A 21,281-nucleotide genomic window follows, 5' to 3' on the forward strand; every position below is an offset into this window, starting at 1 on the left:
ATGTCTTTATGACAACTTGACATAAACCAATACATCATAACCTGTCAGTGTCTTTGTCATGACAACTTGACATTACCAAGACAACATAAATTGTCATAAATATGTCATAAACATGACATAGCAGATTAACTATCAAACTTAAGAAACCACTTAGCTTTATGGGTTAGCATTTCATTAAACTGTCAGGTGGTTAGTTTTGACATTGGCTGTCATGAGGCCATTATAACTGTGTCATGAATGTTTTTCTTGACCTCAAGTACAGTGGTACAAATTTAATTTGTCATTAAAATGTTATAATGGCCTCATGACAGCCAATGTCAAAACCAACCACATGACAGTTTAATGAAATGTTAACCCATAAAGCTAAGTGGTTTCTTAAGTTTGATAATTAATCTGCTATGTCATGTTTATGACATATTTATGACAGGTTGTGTTGTCTTAGTAATGTCAAGTTGCCATAACAAAGACATCTCACACGATGTCATATTTGCATTAAAAATGTCATAATTGAGTGAATGACACTTAATGACAGTTGTCATAAACATGCATAAAACCTCCTTCAGATTATGACGGTGTCATGTCAGTCTTATGCACACCCCTTCAAGTAAAGTGTTACCACAAAGTTAGTCAAAGTTGTCAATAGCCTATAAATGAACATTCAAATTCATAACAAACAGTGGATGAAAACAATCATTCACACAAATTGTCGCCCAACTGTGAATTTGCTTGATCATTTACAATACAGATTGATTGCTAGCTGCTAGAAACAACTTGTATTCACCAAAGTTAACGCTGACTGCATAGATCTAGCTAATTACATCCTTGTGTTTGTTTGGCGAACATGAACGTCAGTTAGGAAAGAAAAATGGATTTACCTGTTCTGCAAAAACAGAGCAACTGAATGTCGGATTGGAAGCCTTTCTGCCGGCGGAGTTCTCGCCACCTTTCGAAGGTTTTTCCGATGTAAATTTGGTACTTTGCGCGTTCCTTATCCTTGTCCCTTATCCTTGTCCCTTATCCTTGACCATCTTCTTTGCAATTAATTAATTTTGTTCATCGGAATGTCGTCTCTTTGGTCGAGTGTCGGCCATAATTCAAAATTTCCTCTTCATGCTTCTCTCTCCTCCACACCCCCTTCATGTGTATGCGCACTAACCCCCCAAACCCCACCTTCAAATACTTCTTACCAGTGATTGGCTGGAACACTGTTTGTTGTGTTTCGTGGTGCGGGTGAGCATAGATATCATATAAAGGCTAGATGTCTTAAGGCGGAGTCACTTCCGGCATCACCGGCGGCCATCTTAGGACAGGACTCTGTGAATTAAGGTGAGTGAGCAGCACGCACACAAATCCTCTTATCTCGCTGAAATCTGGACGGATTTACAATCGGTTTGGTTTCTTACAAACGTTATTAACGTGGCTATAATTCTGAATGCTTAAACATTTTGAACATAATTATTCATATGTATGCAGTATAATAGCTACATCTCTGACGTTTATAACAAACCAAACCGTTTGAAAATCGGTAGAAAATTGAGCAAGTTATGGTTATTTAAAAGTACATGCACCATGTTATGAGTGAGCGAGCATCCTGTCTTAAGATGGCCGCCGTGTGCGGATGTCGAGCTCCATTGGCCAGCAGCGCGGACGAGACATCTAGCCTTTATATGATATCTATGCGGGTGAGCCCTGTTTGTTTTTCTTGCTGTTTGTGGAGCCTGGGCTGTCTACAGAGATCGCGTTTTTTTTTTTACAGTGTGTTCAGGGGACAGGCAGCTAGCGGATAGTGAGGAGATGTTTGCTGGATGTGATAAAAAATGTTTTCGCCTAAAAAAGCATGACATCACTTTAATGCACTAAATGTTTTAAAAATCCTTTATATTTGACAAACAACATTGCTCTCATGCTGTAAAATTAAATATAAATAAAAATATAAGTCCAATATAATCAAAACATTAGACACTGAATAAGATCAGGGATTCAAGCAATTACATGATGATTTCATCAATATCATCATCAATGAACAGCCAACATCACCTGATCTCATTTTCTATAGGCTTTTTTGCCACAACAAATGTGCTTTATAAAAACACAATTATATCAGCCAGAGAAAATGTTATACTAAAAAGTCAAAGGTCAAGAGTCCAACTAAAGCAAACACTAAACACCATCATGAAATACAACCTTTAAAATACATCTATTGATTTCATTCAAATGGATATTAAATAAAGTCAGTCTGGTTAGTAATAAGTGAAGCTGGTAATGCTGTTTGTGGAGTTGTCTACTCCTCCTCTGCTGAGATCTTCACAGATTTAATGTGCTGCCATGCATGTCACATTTTTTTGCGGTGCTTATTCCAACCAAAATTCAACATCTGTCTGACGTTGGAGCTTGACGCCAAACAAACGTTGGGTTTAGACGTCAACCTGACTTTCATTTTCAACCAAAATATGACGTCTGACTGACGTTAGATTAGTTGGAGTCCAACGTCTTCCTGACATCACATTGACGTACTGTGCCTGCTGGTTAATGTCAGCATTACCAGCATTATGTCTAAAGAATTAAAGTCTGTCAGTTAAAAGAAGAGCTTATTGATACAGTTCAGTCTGTCTGATATTTTATTCCAACCTTTACTCCCGATTGGAGGCTGCCGTAAATATGTAGTTTATATGTAGAGTTGCGCTTTAACTAAGTTTAATGGTGCAACGCAAAAATATTTAGAAGTGTGTAAGTGTCCATCTACGTCAAAACTAGGCTAAGTTGTAACTTACTCACAGCTGGTGCAACTGGCCCCAGGGCTCCAAACTAACATTTTTTACAAAGAGTGCTCTAGCCCCTGACTGAAAAACGTAGGAGCGCAAGCAGAAAATTTAGGGGCACACCTTAAATTATGAAGGTAAAAGAGTAGCAAAACTTGAGAGCACGTAGATGTGAGTTTGAGAACTTGTACAATATTCATACTTGTACATTAACATTTACACTCACAGCTCCAATGTGAAAACCTGTAAAATAAAAATCTGAATTTGAATGTTAAAATTGGCACTCGCAGACAATAGTCACAAACCTGTGTTCTGAATTTGAAGCTGCAGACAAGTAGACACAAATGTGTAAAATGCCATTCACAGAAATACAATGACAGACACAAACTTGTAATATATATTTTTGCATTTAATCTTACATTCACATTCGTAGTACAACCTCAATTAGGCACTTGCAACTTCTCAAATCTGTCACTGCAATGTACAAATTGCACAGCTTGACTTTTACTACTCTTTTTGCGATATATCAGGTGCAAAACTAACTTGTGTGCTTGAAACTCAGTGGTGGCGAGAGAGAAAGGAGACGGGGTGTTCAAAGGAGCCGTTTGAAATGAGCCAATGAAATGGGACTTCTATTGTACACGCTGATGTCACGAAACCCGTGTCCTCGGGTACGCTCTGAAACGCTAACATGGACATGGACATTATTAAAGTTAGAGCTTATTTCGAGATATCAGCCAAATGGCTTAGTGCAGGCGCTAATGGATCCAATTTTGTATCTTGTAAATTACCCCAATAATAATGTCCAGAATGGTACCAAACTTCTACAGTAGGTTCTGTACTCAGGACTTTTACAGGCTTTTCCCAAATCATGCACAGCAAAAACTCCAGTGTTAAATTAACACTCCTGGGAGTGTATATGAGTCCACACTCAAGAGTGTAAAGTGTTAAAATATGAGTGTTAAATTAACACTCAAGAGTGTTGAAGTTATTGAGATAATTAAGTGATTAAATGAGTGATGATTGATCATTATTGAATACACCTGATGTTAACAAGCAGAATCACTGAAGGAGAAATTCTCAAATTGTAAGCCACCGTTATGGCGATCAATGTTTGCTTTAGTTGGGCTCTTAACCCTTATATTATTAACTTTAGATTTTGTTTGGCTCCTGTATCTGAGGTAGAACTGCCAGATGAATGAAGAAAAAAAGTGATCTGATGGTGTTGGTTATATTATGACAATCATTATTTGAACTTTATGTTTTTGATTTATGTTGTTGGTTACAGCATAACTATGATTCGGCATAAATATCCAGAATTTTAAATATAATATAAAGGATTTCTTAAAAGTTGTTTAAAAAAAAATATATATTTCTTTTAGGCACACACAGACGTCAAGATTCAGTCAATGCATCTCAACAATGGTGACGAGCAGAATATTCAATTAAGAAAAGTAAATTACATAGACAATTCAGATCATAATTTATTCACACCGCAATGCATGATGGGAGCCATTAATGAGTTGTGATTGGTGGCAGCCACTGCAACATGCTTTATTATTGTCACCATTGTTGAGATTCACAGGCTGATTATTGATGTCTGTGTTTTTAAATTAATTCATTTGAAAGTCTTTTGATCAGAACAATGTTTATTAATATTTTGGATAATAAGAATAATACTGAAAATCATATGCTGTAGAATCACAAAGCTGCTGCTAACAAGTTAAATCAAACTATATCAATAAGTTTTATTTTTCAGATCACAGCATGATTATGTCAAAACATAACCAACACTATCAGATCACACTTTTCTTTGTTCATTTGACTGTTATAAATCAATAACAGCAAACAAACAAAATTTAAAGTTAATGTATAAGGGTCAAGAGTCCAACTAAAGCAAACACTGATCGCCATAACGGTGGCTTACAATTTGAGATTTTCTCCTTCAGTGATTCTGCTTGTTAACATCAGGTGTCTTCAAAAATGCTCAATCATCACTAAATTAATCACTTAATTATCTCATTAACTTAAACACTCTTGAGTGTTAATTTAACACTCATATTTTAACACTTTACACTCTTGAGTGTGGACTCATATACACTCCGAGGAGTGTTAATTTAACACTGGAGTTTTTGCTGTGTGGAAGTGACCTCGACGTCCGGGTTAGCTGCAGCATGAGCCGTTAGGCAAGTGTTATTTAAATAAACTCAGGATCCTGATGTACTTACAAACTTTCCAATGCCTCATTCTATGAGTACAGAACCTATGTGTACTACTGTAAAAGTTTGGTAACATTCTGGGCATTATTAGTGGGGTAATTTACGAGATACAAAATTGGATCCATTAGTGCAGGCCATGCAATTCCACCAACTGCGTTAAACGTAGCCTATAATTTATTATTTAAAATTACCAAAGCTTGTAGAAGGTTCCTATTGGTAAGACTGACTTACTACAGGTGAAATTGTTCCCATTCCTCCCTTCATGTATTTAGAGTAAACAATTATTTTTATATTTTTATTTTTATAAAGGGTTATTGGGGACTTACTACAGGTGAGATTTTGCATTATTCACCTATAGAATAAGAAGTGACCAAATATTAAAGATAAAGTTTGTTTGGCCAATATTAAAGGAGCTGTATGTAAGAAATGTTTTTCAATTAATCATAAAATGGCCCTGATATGTCACTAGACATTAAGAAATCATGTTCATTTCAAATACTTATATCACTGACAACAGTAGTCCGGCCAGGATATTGTCATTTAAAAGTGATAGTTGCAGCCCTCAACTGATGTTGATGTTGTCATCTTGTGTTTTGGCCTGAAGCGCCACCCTCCCTAGGGCTGGGCGATATATCGCACGATATTGTTATGCGCATCTCATCAGTAAAGCCGGTTCCTTGATTAGTAGTAAATCACCATCACCTGCTTTCAGATGGAGCGGCATTTACTACAAAGAGCCGTAGTTAACTGACAAGCTGAGCCATATCGCATTAATATCGCGGACGTATCGCCAGCGATAATTAATGCGATATGGCTCAGCTTGTCAGTTAACTACGGCTCTTTGTACACAGCAAAAAAAAGGAGTGTATATGAGTCCACGTGTTGAAGGTAATGATATAATTAAGTGATTAATTTAGTAATGATTGAGCATTATTGAAGACACCTGATGTTAACAAGCAGAATCACTGAAGGAGAAAATCTCAAATTGTAAGTTACCATTAAGGTGATGGGTGTTTGCTTTAGTTGGGCTCTTGACCCCTTATATTATTACTTTTAGATTTTGTTTGGCTGTTGTATCTGAATTATAACTGCCAGTTGAACAAAAAAAAAAGTGATCTGATGGTGTTGGTTATATTATGACATTCATCATTTGAACTTTATCACTGAACTCATTAAGATCCTTCTTTCTGACTTCGATTTATGTTGTTGTTTACAGTATAACTGTGAATCTGCATAAATGCCCAGAATTTTTTATATAATATAAAGGATTTCTTAAAAGTTGTTTAAAAAAAAAAAATCATTTGTTTAGGCACACACAGATGTCAAGATTCAGTCTATGCATCTCAACAATGGTGACGAGCAGAATATTCAATTAGGAAAAGTAAATTACATAGACAATTCAGATCATAATTTATTCATACCGCAATGCATGATGGGAGCCATTAATGAGTTGTGATTGGTGGCAGCCACTGCAACATGCTTTATTATTGTCACCATTGTTGAGATTTACAGGTTGATTATTGATATCTGTGTTTTAAATGAATTTATCTAAAAGTTTTTTGATCAGAACAATGTTTATTAAAACTTTGAATATAAGTGCTATATTATAATCATAGGCTGAAGAATCACAAAGCTGGTGCTAACAAGTTAAACCAAACTATCTCATAAGTTTCCTTTTTCAGATCACAGCATGATTATGTCAAAACATAATCAACACTATCAGATCACATTTTACTTTGCTCATTTAACTGTTATAAATCAATAACAGCAGACAAACAGTAAAAATTAAAGTAAACATATAATGGTCAAGAGCCCAACTAAAGCAAACACCCATCACCACAATGGTAACTTACAATTTGTGATTTTCTCCTCCAGTGATTCTGCTTGTTAACATCAGGTGTCTTCAATAATGCTCAATAGTCACTTAATTAATCACTTAATTATCTCATTAACTTTAACACTGTTGAGTGTTAATTTAACACTGGAGTTTTTGTTGTGTAGTAAATGCCGCTCCATCTGAAAGCAGGTGAAGGCGATTTACTACTAATCAAGGAACCGGCTTTACTGATGAGATGCGCATATCAATGTCATGCGATATATCGCCCAGCCCTACCCTCCACCTATCTACCAATCACAAAGTCAGTTTTGTTTCAGCATCCGGGTTGCCAGCTCTGCTGTAGTTACCACAGCTGCAGCTACAAACGTGTCAGCCTACGTTCCTGCTGGATCCTGCAGCCTATCTGGCAACCTCAAGTCAGGGGGGAGGGGATACACTGCTCTACAGTAATTTGAGTGATTGCAGTACCAGTTTTTGCCACAATCTTACATACAGTTCCTTTAAACAAGGATTTGATCTACTGTTAAAAACAGCAACCACCAGGCCGATGGCGCCCTCTGCAGGCTTTTGTTATAATTGTGGGAATTGTGAGAACTTTTTAGGTCATAATAATAATAATAATAATAATGATGAGATCAGATACAATGAAGCACCAAGAAAAGACCCAAGATGCCTTCAGCTGCTCTATTTGAAACAGTTTCCGGGCCAGTAGGTCCTTACAAAGCATTCTCACGTACCATATGTACTGAAGGGAATGTCTATGAGATTTTTGATAAATGCGTGTTCATTCTTGTCTTGCAGCACTTTTCAGCTTTAGGCCACATCTTGAAAATGGCAGAAATGATTGGAGGTCTGAATTTGGTGTTACTGGGAAAAATAGGAGCTGGGAAAAGTGCATCAGGAAACACAATACTGGGACTAAAAGCTTTCGAATCAAAGGAAAGTTTCACTTGTGTCACACAAGAATTGGCTGTTGAATCTGGGATGGTCTGTGGACGACGGGTCACTGTTTATGACACACCAGGTTTATTTAACACAAAGCTCAGTGAAGAGGAGATTCAGCAGATTTATGAAAAGGTTCTTCTGAGATGTGAATCAGATCCCTGTGTGTTTCTGCTGGTCATCAAAGCTGACAGATTCACTGGAAAGGGGAGAAAAACTGTGGAGAAGATTGAGAAGCTGCTGAGAGAAAACCGCTTGAAGAAAACTTGGATTCTCTTCACTGGAGGAGACGAACTGGAGGAAGAAAAGAAGTCAATAGATGATTTCATCAATGAGTCTAAACCCCTGAAGAAACTCGTTCAGAAATATAATCAGAGATACCATGTGTTCAACAACAACAACAAGAGAGGACAAGTTCAAGAGCTGCTTACAAAAATATATTCAACACACCCTGACACGATAGGTAAGTGAGTCACTATTACACAAAATATTATTAATATTTGGGAAAAATATTCTTCAATATTCTATAACACATTGGTGACTAATTGTGAAAGTCATCGAGTCAGCTGATGTCTAGGATATATAGGAGGGTGCCTCGGAAGATAGAGGCACCGGCATGTGAAGGTAGTGTTAACATACTCCATCATTCTCTTCATTCATGGAGATCAGCTAGAAAGTTTGATATTTGAACTCTGACTACATTGTGTCAGTGAGATATGTGTATTAAGTTACATGGTGGTGGAAAAAATATGAGTTTAAATATATTTCAGTGCTTTTGCATTCTCTTGCAATTATATAGTTAGGTAATTTTATTGTAAATATGTTGCAGGCATCAGAGAGCCACATTCAATATGCACTGTATTTGAAATGAAGCTTTTCACTTTTGCTTTCACTTTTGAATTCGCAATCATGTAGTATGTTAGTCACACATGCAGCAAGCCTAACAAAGACCCTTCTGGCGCTCCATACACTGTAAAAAAGAATACATTGATTTTATTGATATCTAATTAATAAAAATGAGGCAACAGATTACAAGCAATACTATTAATTTTATTAAAATAACTTTATTAAATAGAGCAGTATAATATTTTTAGCCTTTTCAATGAAATCCAAATGATCAAATCAATAATAAAAAATAAATAAATGTTTTTTTTTTTTTTTGGCACAAACACACATCAAGATTTTGCGTATGAATCTCAGCAATGGTGACAAACAGATGAACATAAGCTCATTATTTATTCATGCAGCAATGCATGATGGGAGCCATGAATGAGTTTTGATTGGTGGAACCCAGAATGCACTGCAACATGTTTTATAAATGTCACCATTGTTGAGATTCACAGGCTGATTATTGATGTCTGTGTGTCTCCTTTTTATGTAAAATAAACTTTTTAAAAACTATTTGCCTTACATTGTACAAGTTAAAAAATATTGTGCCGTACAAGGTCAGTGGTGCTATAATTAATATAGTTCACCTAACTCATAAATTGGACTCTATGAGTTCAGTGATTCAGGTCAAATAATTGTGAAATAATGATTATGTTAAAACACAACCAACACCATTACATCACCTTTTCGCTTTGTTCATCTGGCTGTTATAACTCATGTACAGCAGCCAAACAAAACTTAAAGTTAATAATTTAAGGGTCAAGAGCCCAACTAAAACACACACTGATCTCCACAATGGTGACTTTAATTATGGTTTTCTCCTTCAGTGATTCTGCTTGTTAACACCAGGTGTCTTCAATGTTGGCAATAAAAGATATTTTGTACATTTTACTCATTTTAAATGGTTACCTTTAAAGGAATTCATTTGATTAATTATTACTCAATTCTAATTTGTTAAATTTAATTAATAGTATTGCTTGTAATCTGTTGCCTCATTTTTTATTAATTAGATATTAATAAAATCAATGTATTCTTTTTTACAGTGTAGAATGTTTTATTCAATTTCCGTGACTTGATTTTTAGTTCAGGACTGGTTATTGTAATGCAGCTAGTTTGATCTCTGCATTTCACCATTGTGTTCTTGAATAAGGAAAAAGTAAACTTAGTGCTGCATGATATATCATTTTAGAATCAATATCATGATGTGTGCATCCGAGATAGTCACGTCGCAGCGTATGTGATGTCAAGTTTAGGCATCGTAGATCAGGTTCGGAATGCGTGTGATTCGCAGCATGTGTTTTTAAGTCCTATCAGTTTAAACATTCAAGCAAGAAGATGCAAAAGCGATCTAGAACTTGCGCCCCGTTTTTTTGTGCAGAGATCCTCACAGACAGAACATGAATAAATTCAGTTCTCGTCTTTTTGTGCTTGAACGGACACATACATACAAAATTGTCAAAATTCCAGTCTCTGCAAGTATCCTTGTAAAAACAGTCGGCTATGTCTTAAAGGGGTCATATGATGCTATTTTCAAAGATGATTATTTTGTGTACTGGGTGTAGTAGAATACGTTAACATGTTTTATTGTTCAAAAAATATATTTATTGTAGCTCCTCTATGCGCCGTATTTCTAAAATGCGTAATTTCTACAAAGCCCCTCCTTCTGAAAAGCGTAGGTTGCTCTGATTGGCCAGCTGACCCAGTGCGTTGTAATTGGCTGCACACCTCAAGCGTGTGTCGGATATGGCACGCCCCTTACCATAATCATGAGCTTTAGCTTCCAAAGCAATAATAAAGACAGATAGAAATGTTGTCAGTTTGACCATATAAGATCGAGTCATTGTTGAATTCTGAAAATGCAGATCGATTGGATACTCATATGTATTTGCATTACACAAGCTGCGGTTCAGCTTAACGTGACAAACGCCGCCAGTGTTAAAGCACAGCTTGAGCTCAGCTTGAGCAGCCAGTGTGTAACAGAACACGCAGTGCATCTATGTTTGTCATACTTTCATGTTATAAGCGGAGAACAGAGGATGCTATGTTTATAAACATAAATCTATCTCTGTACTTTTGATCGTAAGTGCAGGGTTAGGGCTGGGCGATTTAAATCGCGATATTGTTATGCGCATCTCGTCAGTAAAGCCGGTTCCTTGATTAGTAGTAAATCACCATCACCTGCTTTCAGATGAAGCGGCATTTAGGGCTGAGGAGATAATTAAGTGATTGATTTAGTGATGATTGAGCATTATTGAAGACACCTGATGTTAACAAGCAGAATCACTGAAGGAGAAAATCACAAATTGTAAGTTACCATTAAGGTGATGGGTGTTTGCTTTAGTTGGGCTCTAGACCATTATATGTTTACTTTAATATTTACTGTTGTTTGTCTGCTGTTATTGATTTATAACAGTTAAATGAACAAAGTAAATTGTTATCTTATAGTGTTGGTTATGTTTTGACATAATCATGCTGTGATCTGAAAAATGAAACATATTAAGATAGTTTGGTTTAACTTATTAACAGCAGTTTTGTGATTCTTCAGCCTATGATTATCAGTACTTTACTTATAATTCAAAATATTTAATAAACATTGTTCTGATAAAAAAGACATTCAGACATATTCAATTAAAACACAGACATCAATAATCAGCCTGTGAATCTCAACAATGGTGACAATAATAAAGCATGTTGCAGTGGCTACCACCAATCACAACTCATTAATGGCTCCCATCATGCATTGCGGTATGAATAAATTATGATCTGAATTGTCAATTTACTTTTCCTCATTGAATATTTTGCTCCTCACCATTGTTGAGATGCATAGATTGAATCTTGACATCTGTGTGTGCCTAAAAGAATAGTTTTTTTTTTTAAACAACTTTAAAGAAATCCTTTATATTATATCAAAAATTCTGACCATTTATTCAGATTCACAGTTATGCTTTAACCAACAACATAAAAAGAAGAATTTGAAAGAGTTCAGTGATCAAGTTCAAATGATGATTGTCATAATATAACCAACACCATCAGATCACTGTTTATCCTTTGTTCAACTGGCAGTTTTAACTCAGATATAACAGCCAAACAAAATCTAAAGTACAGTTAAAAGGCTCAGAGACCAACTAAAGCAACTACCCATCACAATAATGGTAACTTACAATTTGCAATTTTCTCCTTCAGCGATTCTACTTGTTAACATCAGGTGTCTTCAATAATGCTCAATCATCACTAAATTAATCACTTAGTTATCTCATTAACTTAAACACTCTTGAGTGTGGACTCATACACTTCCAGGGGTGTTAATTTAACACTGGAGGTTTTGCTGTGTACAAAGAGCCGTAGTTAACTGACAAGCTGAGCCATATCGCATTAAAAATCGCTGGCGATACGTCCGCGATATTGATGTGATTTGGCTCAGCTTGTCAGTTAACTACGGCTCTTTGTAGTAAATGCCACTCCATCTAAAAGCAGGTGATGGTGATTTACTACTAATCAAGGAACCGGCTTTACTGATGAGATGCGCATAACAATATCGCGATTTAAATCGCCCAGCCCTATGCAGGGTTTGATCGAGGTGTTTTAGTTAGGTCTGGATCTACCTTCTCTTTTAGATACAATTTTTTTTGTGGGAGACTTTGAACCATGTAACTTTGTAGATCTTATTCATGTACAAACAGCAACATAACACACTGAAGAAAAAGTAAGTTAACACTTTATTTTGCAATGTTCTCAGGGCTCTAGGGAGCGACCAAAATTTTTAAGGGTGCAACTAAAAAATTTTCCTAGGTCGCAGCGGTGCACCTAACGTCCTTGCATCAGCTGCCTCTCCACGAACTAGGGGTGTCCCCGACTATGAATTTTCATAGTCGTATCAATTGTCGAAACTTTCTATAGTCGAATCATCTATGTGTGTGTGAATGGGTTGGGAGGGGCACGACACTAGGTAGTCAGCAGGAGGGTAAAACTATTTTTATTTTATTTTACACACTGCACACAGCAACAACTTTTAATAAAGCGACCAAAACTGACATTGAGCACCCCCATATTGCCAAAATGGTATGATGCTCGTTTCACCCACGAAGATTCGACTGGTGGTGGTTGATTCAGGCTCCGCATATTGATGCATCGAATCTTCAACTATTCGGGGTCACCCCTACCACAAACAAAGCATTTGTTCTCCTTTGACGGAACTCACACACATGGTTGATCATATCATGGTCTAAACCAGGGGTCGGCAACCCACGGCTCTTAAGCGCCGCCCTAGTGGCTCCCTGGAGCTTTTTTAAAAAATATGAAAATGGAAAAATATTTTTTGTTTTAATATATCACAACCTTTCAGTGTTTTCAACCACAATGTTTATTTTAGGTTTCAGACATATAAATACAAAAAAAAAAAAAAAACATTTAGACACTACAGCTAATATAGACACTTACAGCATGTGTTGCCTTCATTATAAGGCTTATAAGGCTTTTCATTTTTTGCGGCTCCAGACAGATTTGTTTTGTTTTTTTTCGGTCCAATATGGCTCTTTCAACATTTTGGGTTGCCGACCCCTGGTCTAAACCAATCAGAGACAGAGATGGGGCAGGTCTTTGCCTCTGATTGGCTGTGGTCCAGATATTCCTGTAGGCCTACACTGCTCCGTGCTGTGTGATTGAAATTGCAACCTGAGCAATCTCACGCGGTCCCACAGCGCGCACAACACGACAGTGACGACGGAGGACAGAACTAAACATTTAAACGTAGCCTGCCTTAGATCTGTGATATGTTTCTGATTTTATTTTAGATTTCGGCTTCCAAAGCAGTACGCTGTCATTTCTCACTAAAACTTAACGACAGAATCAGCACGATCGGTGATTGTTGTAAAATCCAGTCTAGCTACTGTTGCTAAATTGCGGGCTCTTTCAAAAGAAATATTTTGAACAACTCGCTGTGTTTCCGTCCGCTGGCATTTTGTCAGTCAAAAATAGTCGATTTTTAAAACACAGTGAGTTGTTCAAAATATTTATTTTGAGTAAACTCTTTGTATACAAACATTGTTCTCAATGCTTGAGTTAATGTGTAGAGCCCCTGGTGATACTTCAAGCACAGTCTGATGTTGTGTCGAGCCTTCTTAGTGTTTCAAAAATAGCGATTTTTTTATGCTATCATTATCGTGCCCCAAGCACTCCCATTGAAGGAATAGTTCACTTTAAAATGAAAATTGTGTCATCATATACTCACCCTCATGTTGTTTCAAACCTGTATGAATTTCTTTCTTCTGCTGAACAGAAAGGAAGATATTTAGACGAATGTCAGTAACCAGACAGTTTTTGGGTCCCATTGACTTCCATAGTATATTTTTTTCCTACTATGGAAGTCAATGGGACCCAGAAACTGCCTGGTTACTGACATTCGTCTAAATATCTTCCTTTCTGTTCAGCAGAAGAAAGAAATTCATACAGGTTTGAAACAACATGAGGGTGAGTATATGATGACACAATTTTCATTTTAAAGTGAACTACTCCTTTAAGAAGGCAATTTGACCGAAAACGAAAATACGGTCAAACTTAAGTGCCGTTTTTATTCTAATTATGCTTTTAAACAGTTTGCCTAGGGTAGATTAACAAAAATACCCTAGGTTGCATTTTCAGTTGCACCTCACTGCAGTACATGAAATCCAGGGGGCGGAGTTGGATCTAGAGCTAAGGAGTGGAGATTGGTAGGTTTAGGGATCAGGGGGTGGAGATGGGTAGGTTTCGGTATACGTAAGGTGGGAGGAGTTGGATCTGGATCCAACTCCTCCCCCTGGATTCCGTGTTCTGCTGTGAGGACCATCTCTGCATTTTGGCAAGAGTTATCCTTCAAATATATAGTTACAGTGTAACAAATGACATGGAAGGAAACCAAAAGGAAAACATGAAAATGCATATATGACCCCTTTACAGGTGCAGTGTGTAATGTTTAGCTATGTTTAGTTATGTTTAGCGGAAGTTACGGTGACTGACAGGAAGTGATGTCGTCGTCTGAGACAACAAAGAGTAGCCAGTTCAGCAATGAGGTTTCTTTACAAAGATAAATTAAGAAATTAGGTTTACTTAAAAATTCAGTAAAACTAGGGGTGTAACGATTCGTTTTAACAACGATTCGATTCGATTCGCGATTCGTGGTTGTCGATATGATTCAAGGACGATATTGGTTCATTTAGAACGATCCGATCCGAAACGATTCAGTGACTTGAAATCGATTCAGTAACTTTTTAGCCAAAAATTCTTGTAAGGGAATCAGGTATCAATTAATTATAGATATAAACAAACAAGTAAACAACAATTAATGTAAAATGCATTCACATTTTATTTTAATAAGTAGGACTGAACGATTATGACAAAAATGATAATTGTTGATTATTCCCTTGAAATTGTAATTGTGATTATTAATTACGATTATCACAACATAGAATGATGTTTTGAATAGTTTGGCCATGGGACCCACATTTCCTCATGGTCATCAAGCCGCGGCCCACCTTTTTAGGAATTATATAAGCCTATTATAATACATTTGTTTACACAAAAATTGTTGACACACAAGTTATGTCCCCCTTTACTTAATTTTTTTTTAAGAATATGACAAATACTGATAGACAGTAGGCACTGCGAGGTTAAGCTATTAAATAGCAGTCCCAAACTAGTTTTTGTTAATACAATCTTGGTATGAGCCACCACAGTCATATAAAAATATACAAAACCAGTAAGTGGCATTTTGTTATGGAAACAAACAACAATTAGGCTACCATGGTGATACACAATACTTAGAAGAACTGGTAAAGAAACATGGAAACTGCTCCTGATAAATAGCAACACACATGACGTACCAATAACGAAATTTATTGGTATTTTACTTTTATTTCTTAACTTACTAATTTACGACGTTGCATGCTCGTATTTCTTTTGCGCTTTAGTGAAGTGATACAGCGCGCGCCGCCGCATTTGCGCGTGCAATTGAAGAGTGCGCGCTACTGCAGTATAGCGGCTGAGAGGACAGGACAGTCCGTTTTTCTGAGGTGAGAGACTTTGCGTTGCTTGTTGTGTTTGCGCTGCTGCTGGCGCGTCACGCATGGCGACGACGACACAGATAGGCAGACTGAATCGAGTAACGTTTAACGCCTTTATCATTAAAAGTGCAAAGAAAAAACATCCATATAAAGTCTAACGTGCTTAAATCCAATGCGCTATTTCCTAGTATCGATACAATCGATTCATTACCTTTTAAAACGATATTAGATCGATATATGTCGTCCGGAAGGCCAACTTGCCGAGCACAGATCGATCCAGTTGGATCGTAGGAATATAAATCGATACATCGATGTAGTTGATGAATCGTTACACCCCTAAGTAAAACGATATGTTATTGTGAATATTGTTACTTGTTCATCATTGTGTGAGTGTTTTATTCAAGCTTCTTTGATTGAAGAACAACATAGTGACGAAACGCATTTGTGCGTTTAGGGCTACTGTAGAAACATGTCGATCTAAGGGGACCCATGGTGTGTGTAGAGAGAAATGTCTCATTCTAAGGTAATAAAAACATAACGGTTCATAATGTAACCCACTAACCAAAATGATGTCCGAAAGACGTCTTTTCAACAAAAATCGGACGTTGAAATGACGTCCACTGAGGGTCTAGAATGAAAGTTGATATGACGTCTTTTTGCAACGTGTTCTGCACGTCCGATATAGACGTTCATCGAACCTTCGTACAAGTTTAAACACTAGTTCATATGTGGGCATTGTGGACATATTTCAACATCATTTATGGTCTCATATAGACATAATTACTTTGACTATTTCTGTCAGATGATCTTAGTGAGAATTAACAGAGGTTTAGATGTTGATATTTGTTTAATTTGAAGCAAGAGTATTATGTAGTCACACACAGACATCAAGATTTTGGATATGAATCACAACAACGGTGACAATCAAAACAAAAAAGCTTGAGAATCAAGGATGAGTTTTGTACTATGAAAGCTACCCATCATGCATTGCAGGATGAAGCTTTTTTTTTTGTCACCGTTGTTGTGATTCATATCCAAAATCTTGATGTCTGTGTGTGACTATATGATACTCTTGCTCAAAACATGTGCACATGATTTTAATCCACCTTCAAATAAGTTATAATTTTAATGCTTTTGGCACCGATAATGCAGTTCCACAAGGATGGTGGTTATCAATCCCAAATATAAACACAAAACTTTAAACAATATTAGATGCCCATTTTGTGATGATTATGTTATCATCAACATTGAGCTGATAACACTCAAACTTTTTCTAGGCTTTCTCTGCCACAACAATTGTGTTACACAAACACACTGTTACAGCAGCCAAAGAAAAGTTAAAGTATAAAGAAAGGGGACCAAGAGCCCAACTAAAGCAAACACTGATCACCACAATGGTGACACTTCAAATTAAACAAATATTAACATCTAAACCTCTGTTAATTCTCACTAAGATCATCTGACAGAAATAGTCAAAGTAATTATGTCTAAATGAGACCATAAATGATGTTGAAATATGTCCACAATGGCCACATCTGAACTAGTGTTTAAACTTGTACGAAGGTTCGATGAACGTCTATATCGGACGTGCAGAACACGTCGCAAAAAGACGTCATATCAACTTTCCTTCTAGACCCTCAGTGGACGTCATTTCAACGTCCGATTTTTGTTGAAAAGACGTCTTTCGGACATCATTTTGCTTAGTGGGAAGGTCTTTAAACTAGTGTTGGGTCCGAGTCCACCCATGTCGAGTCAGAGTCAAGTCCAAGTCCTTAACAATCGAGTCCAAGCCCGAGTCTAAAGAGGGCCGAGTCGGACTTGAGTCCGAGTCCTTAACATCCTAGTCCGAGTCGAGTCCGGCCGAGTCCACAAAGATTTAAATGATTTTAAATTGACCTTTCACAAAGACCCGCCTCTCTTAGTTACTGTTGCTACATCTGACAAGCCATTCCGCTCTCACTCCACACATCATGTTCTCACATGGTGAAAAACATATTGCGGCGCAAAGAGGACACTAACAACACCAACAGACAAGACAGAGCAGGTTTTGGTACGAAATAAAGTCTCAGTTTTCAAATTTTGTAATTTTTATGAAATTCAAACAATAAATACTGTTTTGTGGCGGTTTGTGTAGGCCTCAGTTCAAGCAGCATGTGAACTTATAATCTCTTCTAGTTATAGCACAAATTAAACATGAATGAACTTCAGACCTGCAAAAATAAATCAATACACATCAGTTTTCAGGTTCAAATCCACTGACTTTAATCTGCATTATGATTGGTCAGATTGCCTGTCAATCAAATTCCAGCGAAATGTCTCAACACTGAGCTCTTAAATTAATATTTGAACCCTTACAAAATGATTGCAATGTATTGTTGCAGCCATACGTTTACCTACTGTACATCTTTCAGAATCTGCAAGGTAATGCTCAAGAATGCAACACGATGCATTTAGAACCAGGGGGAAACTTTTGAGCAACATGATGGTGATGTTTACATTATTCTTATTTTGTTTTGCATGCTAATATCTTATTTATCCTCTGAAGGGCAGGACTAGTGGTGCGTTCAAGTCATCTCGTATAGATCGTATTTACGAGTTGAACGCACTTGAACGCCACCACAATGTCGTAAATACCAGTGGGGAGCTCGGGATTTTCTCTAAGCTCCGATCTTTACGAGTTGGGGGCGTGTCAGTGATTAACATGGCGGAATACACAATACGTAAAGGTATTTAGCTGTGATTGTCAGGCTGTTCTATTAACAGCTCAGTTAGCTAATCGCCAACACAGAATATGATAATATAACAATGCAACATGTAACGATGTGTTGGCAGTGGCTTCATAAATTAATTAAAAACATAAAAATACAAAGTACACCTGATGCACATTTCTTTGTTCTTCATTTTCTAGAACAAGAGTTAAAGAACCATACTGTATTTTTGTGTAATTAATTAAGAGAAAGTACTCTGCCATTTTGCTCCGACGAAAGTGACTTGAACGCACATGCCGTTATAAGAACGACTTCCCACCTCGTACGTACGAACTTCCCAGGAGGACTTGAACGCACCATAAATTAATGAATTTTTAAACAAAATAAGAACAATTTACACCAATGATCCAGTTCAAAAGTTTACACCCCCTGGCTCTTAATCCTTCCTTCTTGAGCATCACTGAATGTTTGCAGGGTTTGTAATAGTTGTGTATGAGTCCCTCAGTTGTCACCAGTGTGAAAAGACGGATCTCACAATCATAGTCACTGCTAGTAAGGAGTCAAATATGCAGAAGATGCTGGAAAGCAAAGAATGTGCAGGAACAGGAGGATGTTTCCTCATGAACAACCATTTAAAAAAAAAAAATGATGTAGGGTAATGAAAAAAAATCATTCAGGTAATGACACACAATATTAAAATCAAGCCGTAATTTGTCTTGTATTTTGTTTGTATTTTGTTTTGTGGACTAGGCTTTTAAACATTTATGTGAAAAAGCTTTTTCAGGGCAGTACTAAATAGAAACAATGTTTTTATGATAACATTTTGGAGATTCTACAAGGTGAATGTAAACTTAGGACTAAAGTGTTTCAGAATGTGTCAGAAAGTGTCAGCTCAAAACACCCCCCAGATCATTTATTATAGCTTGTCAAATTTGCCCCTTTTTTTGGGTGTGAGCAAAAACGCTCTGTTTTTGTGTGTGTCCCTTTAAATGCAAATGAGCTGCTGGATACTGGAGCTTCGGACACTCCGGCAATAACAAAGTACGCGTCTCACTCATCTAAATCTCAGAAATAACCAGTAGCGAGTTCAGCCTTACGGAGAGACTCAGGACGAGTTTAACTTTTAGACGTTTCTGAATGGTTAGTGGATACATTTATGTAGTTGTTGTGGAGTTGCATTGAATCATCTCATCGACTTGCACCGCCATCTTTAACTTTTACAAAGGTTTTAGACACAGTTCTCTGAGGCCTTTATAAGACAGCTGTGACCTTTTTTTGCTGTTCATTGCTCGTCTGTGCTCAACGGCAGAACAGTTTGCATGCTTTGCTCAAACTTTTGCCATTGCGTTAGAACTGGTTACACTGTTGTCTCTTGCGAAAACCAAATGGCGGCGCCATGGGTGAAACATGCAGATTAAGGACGGTAATAATATAATAAGATCTCCTTCATGTGTCTGAAGGGGAGCAAAATCTGATTGGCTCATTTTTTGACATGCTTGCAGAGAAAGGCTTACCAAAACAAAGTTACTGGGTCTCACTTTTCACATTTACTCAGTAGATGCAGGACCCGATTATAGCACTTAAAGGGGTGGTTGATTTATGATTTCCCTTTTTTAACTTTAGTTAGTGTGTAATGTTGCTGTTTGAGCATACACAACATCTGCTAAGTTACGACGTTCAAAGCAAAGGGAGATATTTTCCTATACAGAAATGCCTTTTTAAGGACTACAACAAACATAAAGGCCATTTTAGCCTTTATTCTGGCATGATGGCTTGCCCATCAACAACACATTCATCTCACTGTACATTAATAATCCACCTATTATCTTTAGTCTTTCTAGAGAAAAAAAAGAAAAAAAAAACCTATTCTTAGGACCTTATGTGAATTCTTTTAACAAAATAGATTATGGAATAAAAAAGCTCCAGGAGCAACAGGTGCGTTAGAGATACAAGCATCAAGCTACATGACACAATTTAAAAGATTAATATTACACTTTCACTCAAAACTCACTTTAAACCACCATAGAGTGTTTTTATTAACTTCCAATCACTAATGTGGATTTTAGTCATATAATTGTTGAAATATGTTATATTTAGCATTTATATGGAGCTAATTGTTACACCTGCTTATGTATAATGTAAACATTCTTTATTCATATGAAAATACCCCAAATCTCAAGAAAATCACACACAAACCAAACTCCATCTCAATTGTGCGTTTATTAGCTTCTCGTTTCAGGTGTAGAAATGTTTATTTGGCTTTGATTTTCATTGAGCTCAGGACAAGGAAGTGTACAGGACAGATTGACAGCTGTATGGCAAATTGGGGAACATCTCAGTTTCCGTATGCAACCCGGTTCCTTGAGAAGGGGAACGAGATGGTTTAACCCTATGGGGAACATTTCATTTACATTTAGCTGACGCTTTTATCCAAAGCGACTTACAATTGCTATATATGTCAGAGGTCGCACGCCTCTGGAGCAACTAGGGGTTAAGTGTCTTGCTCAGGGACACATTGGTGTCGCACAGTGGATTCGAACCCGGGTCTCTCACACCAAAGGCATGTGTCTTATCCACTGCGCCACACCACCCCACACCCTAATTGTGATGAAGTACCACCTGTCGAAAGAGGTGTTTCCCTACTTCAAATACCAACAATAATTGGGGAAGGGAGGCCAACTAGATAGAGGGACACACTGCGCACTTCCCAACTTAATCCTTTACCTTGCATCATCCCTAAGGAGATGACTGTCTAGGAGGAAGCATTTAACCCTATTTCACACTCCAATCTGAATACCTGGAGAGGGTGGTAAATGGGAGCATGGGACGCAATGCCTTTTACCCAACGCACTCCTATTCACCCAGCTTCATGCTGATTATAGCCTCCATCCACA

General features: G+C 37.1%; 1 protein-coding gene across 3 annotated transcripts in view; it reads left to right on the forward strand.

Moving 5' to 3' along the window:
- LOC311276864 (interferon-induced very large GTPase 1-like) overlaps positions 1-21,281 on the forward strand; it is a 37,185-nt gene that overhangs the window by 7,816 nt on the left and 8,088 nt on the right. For all 3 annotated transcript variants that reach the window (XM_084386849.1, XM_084386848.1, XM_084386847.1), the window contains exon 2: positions 7,617-8,220. In XM_084386849.1, coding sequence (XP_084242975.1) covers positions 7,647-8,220 — 574 coding nt within the window. In that variant the 5' untranslated portion in view covers positions 7,617-7,646. The remainder of the gene's footprint in view (positions 1-7,616; positions 8,221-21,281) is intronic.

The sequence above is a fragment of the Rutilus rutilus genome, assembly GCF_951802725.1.
Source record: "Rutilus rutilus genome assembly, chromosome: 1".
Classification (NCBI taxonomy): Eukaryota; Metazoa; Chordata; class Actinopteri; order Cypriniformes; family Leuciscidae; genus Rutilus; species Rutilus rutilus.